Source organism: Halichoeres trimaculatus, unplaced genomic scaffold (genome assembly GCF_033239565.1).
Source record: "Halichoeres trimaculatus isolate MK-OKI-2021-1 unplaced genomic scaffold, fHalTri1.1 fHalTri1_scaffold_1, whole genome shotgun sequence".
In the NCBI taxonomy this organism is placed as follows: Eukaryota; Metazoa; Chordata; class Actinopteri; order Labriformes; family Labridae; genus Halichoeres; species Halichoeres trimaculatus.
Window position 1 is genome coordinate 25,579,347 of NW_027437179.1, and position 10,343 is coordinate 25,589,689.

General features: G+C 43.3%; 1 protein-coding gene across 4 annotated transcripts in view; it reads right to left on the bottom strand.

Annotated features, from left to right (window-relative positions):
- Positions 1–8,414, bottom strand: part of celsr2 (cadherin, EGF LAG seven-pass G-type receptor 2) — a 71,574-nt gene extending 63,160 nt beyond the window's left edge. For all 4 annotated transcript variants that reach the window (XM_074666069.1, XM_074666061.1, XM_074666053.1 and 1 more), the window contains exon 1: positions 4,579–8,414. In XM_074666069.1, the coding sequence (XP_074522170.1) occupies positions 4,579–8,119 (3,541 nt within the window). In that variant the 5' untranslated portion in view covers positions 8,120–8,414. The remainder of the gene's footprint in view (positions 1–4,578) is intronic.
- Positions 8,415–10,343: the final 1,929 nt, after the last annotated feature.

The following is a 10,343-nucleotide window of genomic DNA, read 5'->3' on the forward strand; positions in this document are numbered from 1 at the left end:
ACTGGGCGCTTAACAAAGCATTTCTCTTAGACATTCTTCCTTTCACAGGGGAGAGAGATGAGGGTGACAACAGTCAAAGGAAGGAGGGAGGGACAGAGAAAGAGAGGATGAGGAGGGTAAAGAGAGGGGGTGGAGGAGCTTGAAATGATGGGAGGGATCAGTGCAGGGTGCAGGGGTGAGAGCTATAAGACCCGGCAGATAGGAGAAAAATGGGAAATGGTGACAGGCAAACAAAAAGAAGGAAAGAGAAACAGGATCAAGGTGATAGGTGATTCTAAAAGGCGAGAGAAAGAAGAGAAACAATGAAACAAACATTCCACGCAAGCCTGCAAGTGTGACTAACGCCAACCAAAGAGAGGAAGGCACGAAGAATAAAGAGGGTGCATTACAGATGACTCCAGTCACACAGGACACAGGCCAGCGTCAGCAAGCTGTGACTTCAAATCCAATGAATCGAGCATAAGGCAAACAGAAATTCATCAAGCATAAAGAACAGAGAAATCCAAGGTACGCTCCGCCTCGCTGAAATAATTATATAGACAGCAAGGCGAGAAGAGAGGCAATCATAGGGGTCCAGCTGTTGGAGGCCACACACACACACACACACACACACACACACACACACACACACACACACACACACAACAGATTTGATGGGCTAGTGTTACAGAAGACAAACCCCTGAGAAAGTCCCTCCTCAGACAGCTCAGAGCTTTAATAGATGATAATGAAATTATGCCGGTTGTTAATGTCTTGGCTCCTACTTCTAGAGTCTGGGATGAAGCATTAAAATTCCAGTCCTGAAGCTTTATCTCATACGAGCATGGCAAAGGGCACTGGCAGAGGAAATGTAATACAGTATAAGGGCATTTTCAACAAAAGAAAACAGACCTATTCTGTTCTGTGTACCACCAAACCACTCCACAGGTCAAACTGAGCTTTTGAATATGTAAAGAAGTTTACATTTATGTGGTAACCTCAGAAATCAAAAAAAGTTAAATGTGTGAATACATAATTTGCTCCAATAAATTGTTTTAAAAGCCAGCGAGTTTGCACAAAAGTTTGACGCCAAAGTCATCAAACCTTGAAAAATCCACAAGCCGCTCCAGACTCACACTTGAAACATAAGAAAAGAAAATATATCTGCTGTCCACCATGTAATTTCAGTGCCCGTCCAACCTGCAGTGTGATGTGAGCTGAATCAAACTGCCATCATTAGTTGAGGAGGCGTGTTTGTCTGTTAAATCTCTGCATTGGCGTTTGCAAAGTGAGCACGGGGGCACAATATTGGCTTGGACTGTGAATCTGATTAAAACAAGGACAAAGTGTCCTGATGGCTTGGTTGCTGTGATGTATACACTGTATATTAGCCACACAGAGGGGGCAAACTCAAGTGTGTCAGTGTTAATTCCTAACCTGAGGATGGGCTCGCTGTAACTGAGAGAAAACAACTGTAAAAGACAACAAATCTACCACCACGCATAATAACATGGTCACAAATGAAGGATAATGCAGGATTAGCTAAAATGTCTATACGGAAATTAGAAGGCTTTAAAAAGAAAGGTAAGCAGGGGAAAATCTTTATCATCAAACCCAAACACCTATTTATGCAGGATCACGCCTGCCTGGGAACAGTGGATCAGTCTGTGAGTGTGTCAACACTGGTCTGACGGATAGCAGGATACAGATTCAGCTAATCTAATCCCTCAGACGACAACCAGCCCGCCGCTCTGTGGTGTGACCACAACTCTCTTCATAATGCAGAAGTGACACATGATGAATATTATCATAACTCACTGCGTGCCTGTTTCATCCCCACCACGGCAGGAACGTGGGCTGCAATTTAACGCATCAGCATCAGAAATAAAAACACACCAAAAGAAAAAAGAAGACTTTATGGTCCCTCCACCTTCCTTTTTAGTGTTCCTCTGACTTGATTAGAAGCTAAGACAACTAATTGGTTATGATCACTTGATTTGTGCCAGTGCACTAAAGCACAGGAGGGCAGCTGCATCCACAAGTCATGCTTCAATCAGATTTGTTTAAAAAGGCTGCTCATTTCATTTAGATGATTAAAGTTTAAGTCCAGAAGCAGTTTGAACGTTTGACATTTATCACCCCATAACTAAACTAGTAAAATGGTTATTTTTTCTGAATTGAGATACTTTTAACTGACTTCTTCTATTTCCATCACAAGAAGGGACTTTTGACTAATTCTTCAACCTGGTTAACAACTGTGATTGTTTTAATCTAAATTTAAAAGTGTTTTTCTCTAATTTCTTTAATGCATATAATTGTTTATTTACTTGCCTTTACATTGCTAGTTAAAGATTTTTCTCAATTTACATAAATTTAAAACGAACATCAATGTTGTAAAGGGATGTAAATATAACAAATTAAGAAAAGAAAAGTGATGAATTTGTCTCATGTGTAAGACTTCAGTTTATTATCTTTAACTCTATTTTCATGTTACATTAGTTTAAACAGTGGACTGTAGTTTTAGGTGCACATGCAATGTGTAAAACTGTTGATGTCATGATTAAATGAGATGAGTATGTCTTGATTTAATGCGACCATTCAAGGGTCATTCAATACATTGCAATATAAGAATCATATTCAGGAAATCATGGCATGATAGTGCTAGTTTTACAGATGCCGAGTCATATTTTAGATTTATTTTTCCAAAGGTGTCTCTAAAAATGATGACTGTAAATCAGGGCAATGTAAAACATCACACTCTTGAATTCAACTTCAGAAAGACCATCATGATCTGTAGGCTATTGAAAGGTTAATATTAAGGAGCTGTGCACATTAAACCTGAAGTAAAGTATATCTTCATTAGAGCTGTTACATCCATTTCAGGATGAAGAGCAGTACTCAGAAACGATGTTAATCACAGTCCAACAACATACAAAAGAGCCCATCAAATATCCTCCATCATAAGGGGCCTCTTAAATGGTAGCATAAAGAGACTGATAATGGAAAGACTTGGGAGGTCCCTGGAGGGGGAAGCCTTTGAAAATTGGGGTCAGCAGCATCCATAGGAGAAGCTCATTTTCCTCCCCCATCTCCTCCCCCAACTGCCCCAGTCTAATAACTTTCCTTATCCTCTCTTACAGTCTGACTGTATTTTTCAAACTTATTACCAGTTAACACAACCAAAACATAACCCCTCCCTTCCTCCCCCTCTCCTTCTGCCTCCCTCCATCTCCCTCTGTCTCCTGCAGGGGTGCTGACACATAAACCCCAGCAGGTGCGGGACGCGCTGAGGAGACACTGCCTCTAATTGGTCCTTGGTGGAGTCACAGCTGTTGCCCCCAACCACAGCCTGGTATGAGCTGAAGCCCCTGCCCTGAAATTGACAGATCACTATTGTTCTCTAGAGAGGCAAAGCTTTGCTCCAATCCATCATAACGACTACCCACTCAGGCTGTACAGTATCTGCTCTGAGTGTCAACAACTCATCAGTAGAGCACTTCCCACTGTCTCATTCAGTCAACTCACATAAATAAAATCCATATATTGACCCTCTAACAACCCCTGTTTTTCTCTCTTACTTATGTTGTAATAGAAGAAATAACATTTATGCTTTGTCAAATAACATTAAACAAAATGTAACAACCTACCCCTCCACAAACACCCACAAACACATAAGCATGCTCTCTCTGTCAGTGCAAATGAAGTTCAGGAACATATTTAGCACAAATAAACCCTGTAATCTGCAATGGCATGAAAAATTAAAGGTGCAGGCAGTTGAAGGCATGCAAGATTGGAACGACATAACCAACAGTGAGCATTGACAGGGAAGGAGAAGAAAAAAAATGTTCGTTTTGGATCTACATCCGCTTTCATTTCTCAAAACACCATTGAAGCCAACATCATAATCCTAAAACACTTATAACTCTTTAGTGTCCAAAGTCTGGTGAAAAAAAAACAAGCTGCTCCAACAATCAAGCACTTAAGGAAGATTAACTCTTACTTCTACTTTTAAACAAGCCATTGAAATAGGCCATAATTGAATTAGGTCTCTCATTGTTTGTGGTTGGGGAGGGCCGTGTGGTGGGCAATAATGGGGCATGATCAGTCTGCCCACTGGAGTGTGGATCCCACAGGATACAGACATGCTGAGACAAACAGCTTTTAGAATCTACACAAAAGACAGTACTAAATGAGTCTCCTGTAAACGAGAAAGCTCCTTAATGAGAGGTCTGAAAAAATTCAGAATCCACATGAACCAAAGGAAAGCATTCACCTCGCAGAATCCAAATGCTTTAATACAGCTTTGTTACTGTGACTCTCAAGGGCTGGGATGTGGCTCACAAACATGCTGCAGTGAATAATAATCCTCCTTCATGAATATATCAATAATAAGAAAATCACTCCGGAAAACCGAAGCCGAGTGAGACATACTTAAGCCATCATCACTTCCATTATCCGGGGAAGTGAAGCGAATATGTAAATAAAGGAGAAGACATGTTAATGGAAATGGAACACACCTCAGAGAGGCTTCTCTCCTCTCACCACTCTGTTTGTCATTGTCTGGGAGGAAGTTTGAAATGAGTAATCTCACAGACTCACCTGACACTGAGATCCTCATGGAGGCCTCCAGGGGACGGTTGTTATCCAAAGCCTGGCTCAGCTGGATCTCCCCTGTGCTTTGGTTCAGAAGGACTAGATTCAGCTCATTTCCCACCTCAAAGCTGTAGTGAAGCTGGTCTGAGACATCAGGGTCATGCGCAGGGATGCGTCCTATCACTCCAGTGGGGAAGCTGCTGGATTTGTCCGTCACGTAGTTGTTGAAGATGATCTGGAAGTTTTTGAGCACAGGGATGTTGTCGTTCTTGTCTACAAGTTTGATGTGGACGGTGGCACGGCTGACGAGAGGGGCAGAGGTGGCCTGGACCACAATGACATACTCAGACCTGGTTTCATAGTCCAGGTCTATTAATGCAGTCAGTTCTCCAGAGAAAATGTCCAGCTGGAACACCTCAGGTATGTTACCCTCCACTATTTGGTACATAATTTGTGCATTACTTCCTTCGTCTGGATCTGTGGCGGATATATGTGCAACCACAACACCTATGGGGCTGTTTTCTTCCACCATAATGTCAAACTCATCTTTCTCAAACACAGGGGGGTTGTCGTTCACATCCAGGATTGTTACCTGTATGTTTACAGGTGTCTTCAGAGCTGGAACTCCTTTATCTACAGCAAAAGCCTGCAGGCTGTAAACAGGCACATTTTCTCTGTCTAATCTGCGCAGTGTACGAACAATGCCAGAAGTGGATTCAATTATGAAATCTCCATCACCATCCTCCCCGCCCTGGAAGGTGTAGTACACACGGCCATTAAGCCCAGAGTCTCTGTCTGTTGCTGAAACTTGGACAACACTGGTGAAGACAGGGACATCTTCCATAACAGAGCCCACATAGTGGTCTCTGAGGAAGCGGGGGGAGTTGTCGTTGACATCGTTCACCAATATCTCCAGGTAAGTGGTGTCAGACTTTTGTGGGATCCCGTTATCTCGGGCTGTGATTGCTAGAGTGTATGAAACCTGATCCTCATAGTCCAGCTCCATCTGTGTGGTGACAGCACCAGTGTCAGAGTCGATGTCAAACTGAGGGATGCTGTCATCCATGAAATAGGTGATGCGAGCATTCTCACCTGTATCCTCATCTGTGGCACTGATTACAACCACAGTTGTTCCAACAGGCCTGTCTTCATTAATGTTGACTGTGTAATGTGAGCTCTGAAACACAGGCCGGTGTGTGTTGGCATCAGTGACATTAACATACACTTTGGCAGTGTCAAACAGTGTACCATCACTGGCAGTCACAGTGAGGACGTATTGGCGTTCTAGTTTGTAGTCTAAAGGTAGCGCCAGTGTAATCAACCCTCCCCCGCTCTGACTTGTGATGGAGAACCTGTTGCGGGTGTTTCCGCTGGATATCTGATACGTCACCACGCTGTTAATGTCCTGGTCCACAGCTGACACTGTCACCACGCTCGTCCCGACAGCTGCATCCTCATTCAGCCGCATGTGGTACGCTTTCTGAGTAAACTCTGGGTTGTTGTCGTTGACGTCAAGAATAGTCATACTAATGCTGGCTGAAGAGGACATCATAGGATATCCATGATCTCGGGCCTCCACCCCAAAGTTGTAATAATCTACGCTCTCCCTGTCCAGCTCGGCTGCCACTACGATCCACCCTGTGCTGTTGTTGATACTGAAGGGAAAGTTTGGCATGGTCCCAGTCAGACGATACTCCAGCCTGGAGTTGTCTCCAGAGTCTGCATCTACAGCTTGGATGTGGATGATGGAGTAGCCCAGTGGCACGTTCTCCAGGACAGTGGCCTGGAATGGCGTGCTCACAAAGATGGGGGCATTGTCATTAACGTCCAGCACCTGCACAGTGACCAGGCCACTGATGTTGGACAGCGGAGGACGTCCTCCATCCTGAGCTCTGATCCTTAAGGTGTATTCTTTGTTGGCCTCATAATCCAAGTGACTCACCAGGTCCATTTTGCCTGTTTGAGCATCGATGTAGAACTGTCCCCTGGTGTTCCCGCTCATGATGCTGAAGTGAACTATAGCGTTGCTCCCCCTGTCTTCATCAGTGGCAGTGACCTGAAGAATCTCTGTGTTAGGGGCCATGTCCTCTGGCACCTGGACCACATAGCGTTTCTCACTGAACTGGGGAGCGTTGTCATTGTCATCCTCTACTACTATGTGAACAGTAGCTGTGGCGCTGCGGGGCCCAGGGTCACGACCTTGATCATTTGCCTCAACTAACAGCATATATGCTTCTACTTCTTCTCTGTCTACAAGACCCTTAGTGCGAATCACACCAGACCTGGAATCGATTTCAAACACATCATTGGACTCGTTACTGTTGATTATACGATAGAGGATGTTACCGTTAACAGGTGCATCCCCATCTGTGGCCCTCACAGTCAACACCTCATAGCCTATCTCTAGATTCTCTCTGATGCTTTCCTTATAATCCTGCTGCTCAAACACAGGGTCGTGATCATTTGTGTCACTGACTGTGATTGTGAGGGTAGCCATAGCTGTACGACGGGGCGAGCCATGATCAACTGCAGTAACCCTAAACACATGGGTGTCTTTAGTCTCCCTGTCCAGCACCTCGACTGTGGACACATCTCCGTTGGATGGATCCACAGCAAAAAGGTTGTTGGAGCGGCTATCAAAGAGCGCCTCTATAAAGTACTCTAGGCGACCTGCCTCTCCTTCATCCACATCCACAGCTTTCAAAACAACAACAGGAGTCCCAGCTGGCTTGTTTTCTGCAACAGACACTTGGTACATTGGAGGCTGGAACTGGGGGCTGCTGTTGATGCTTCTTCTCCTCCTGCTCACAATCCCTGAATCAGACTGAGCTGCTTTTTCTAACAACTTCCCCAGGTGGGCCTGCCTGAAGGGCCCCTGTCCGATACGCCAGTGGATGGTGATTTGCTTGACTTTAGCACTCACTACTTTTCCAGTGAGTACATCACACAGCAAGTCCATTTCATAGAGAGTGTCCTGTCTCCAGCACAGAGTCTCAGACACAAACAGGTTCCCCTCAGAGAAATAAAAGTTACGGCTGTTGGTCACTTTGCATCTCACTGGGACTCCAGGTAGCAGACCCCCCACTGAAAATAGAGCAGAGCCTGCCTGGTGGCATTCTGAGTTGTGGTGACTGTGAGTGTATAACAAACTAAGCACCTCCATGTCCCACTGAGGTTTTCTTACACGTTTGTTTGAACAGTTCCTACCGTGTACATGCACTTCATGCTGGCTGGTGAGGAGGTGTCTATAGCCGGAGTCTGTGCAGTCAGCCACAGTGAACACAGTGAAGGGGTTGGAGCGCAGCTTGGAGCACTTTACAGAGTCCGAAACAAACACAATGCCCGCCGCAGAGTCAGTCTCTAGGAACCGCTCCGTGAATTTAGGAGCAAGAACCTGATCCAAAGTACACCGTGCGCCCTCCTCCAAGCCGGCCACCACTGTCCTTGTACCTGCATCCTCACTGATATGGACGGTGTAACAATGCGCCAGCGAAACCAGCTCACACCACCAGAAGAAACACAACAAATCCCATTTGAAGAAGTACATCGCTCCTGAGTTCGTGTTCCCTCGGACCTCCGAAAGCGTATTTCTGCAGCTCCTTATTCCTTAAACTTTCCGCCTGTGAGTTTCTCTTTGTTGCAGAGGAGCCATGCTCTCAGTGCGCGCGCTTCTTTCCGGTCACTTCAGTGAATTTGAAGAAGGTAAATCCGCAGTAACCTTGGCCTGGGCGACTCATACACTCACACTCACACAGCACACACGCCGGTAACAACAACAGAAGCAGCAGCACCTCCGCTCCGTTCACGCAACTCTGCCTGAATGGTGAAAAAATGGCTCCTGCTCCCCCTGCGCCTTGAGGCTTCTCATTACCATAAACCTGTGCGTGTGAGAGGGAGTGAGAAACAGAGGGGGGACAACAGCCCTGTTAGAGGTCTGAAGACTTGACAGAAACCCCCTGCCACTTGTGATAAATGGTAACTTCCTAGACGCTTCATTATTTACCGTGAACAACAACTTCCATTAGTTTACTTGACAACAATTTATTTATCAACTTTTATTCGAGGTTTGAATGCTCACTGCTTTACAAAGTGGACCCCAGTTATAGTGACAGACTGAATTTAAAAATTTCATTTCAGGGATAGACAACTTAAAAGAGTGATATTTTGTATATGTGGTTGCAAAAAAGAGGGAGGTTCGTGTACATTAACCATCCATCAGAAGGGTTTACTCATTAACATGGGCACATTCTTCAAAAGTTAGAGCTTTCTGTGAGTATTGAAGATTTGTTTTTGACTGGTGCCTGACAATAAGATTTTTTTGAGAGAAAATGTACAAATTCAAGCCTTATTTCAGTCTCATCATTGCGTTGCTTTACCAGCAGTTTCCTGGTCCTAGAGTAGAGTAAGTCCTGTAGGTTAGCCTGTTATGTGGATCTGGTTTCATTCAGCACAGGATAGCTTTTTAGTTAGTTTATTTTTTAATTTGAATTAAAAGAAAAATCGATAGATAAATCCACATTCATGGATCACTTATAACATCTTACAATCTTTAGATACTCTTATTTCCAACCTGGGGATGCTGAGAGGCAAATAACCAAAGTGTTGTGTTTTGGCAGAGTAGAGCTGTGAACCTTGGAGCTAAGCTGAGTGTTACTGACATCTTGTGGAAAAGCTGTGCTCTCACAGTTGGAAAATGAGCCTCTGTCCTGGGGTCGTGGTTCTAGTTGCTCATGCCCCATCCGCAGAGCTAAACAGGTGTATTCCTCTACACCTGTTGAAACAGTTCAATTGCCAAACACGTTTACCCTACACACTATATCAAAAGGGAAACGCTCCAATCGGAGGATCCATTCATACATTTTGAAACGATGGACCCGATTCGTTCTGACCAGGATTTGTCTTCAGCTGTCACTGATATCGTGGGTATTTCATTTTCACTGACACCAACAGGTCTTAATGGATGCCTCCATTTAGAGATTTTTAAGTTTGGGCCATCCTCGGTTAAAACAAAACAAAACAATAAATAAATAAATAAATAAATAAATAAATAAAAAATAAAGAAAAACAGAAAAAAGACTGAGAAGAAATTATTTTTTAACATAAAGTATCAATCCTAACAAAATTAGATAATAATAATAATAAAATAAAATAAAATAAATCTTATTTGAATTTTTTGTGTGTGCCATGCAAAAGGAGTCTTAAATTTGAGCCAACATATTGGAATTCTCAGATTAATCTTTCAATGTATAATCTATTATGTCCAGTAATCAAAGTTAATAAGTAAATGTTTGAAAAAAAAAAGATTTTAATCAACACAATATTATACTGTTAATGTAGGTGGCAAACACCTTACATTGGGTGGTCTATTACATTTGTGAAGCACATTGCATACATTTTACATTGTAACTATAAGAGTGGCACGCAGTTTTATATACCAAAATGCAATATATATATTTTTTCTAACTCCATAAAGCTCTATTTAACACAACCTTAAGTATGTCACGCTAAAGTTTTTACATTTTTTTTAATGCAAACACGCAATGACACGTAGAAAGCTGTGGGACAGTTATACCAACTACCTCACTGGAGCAACTAGCATGACTGTCAACTAGTTAACTTGGATGAAAAGAACCGAGGCTTATGACTGAGGCTTGTCAACAAATAATCAGCCAAGTCTTCTATTGAGCACAGTTGACATTTTTATCTATTTAACATATATTTCACAAGACTAAAAGTATGTTTTATCCTGCTCATACTCTCTATATACTTCT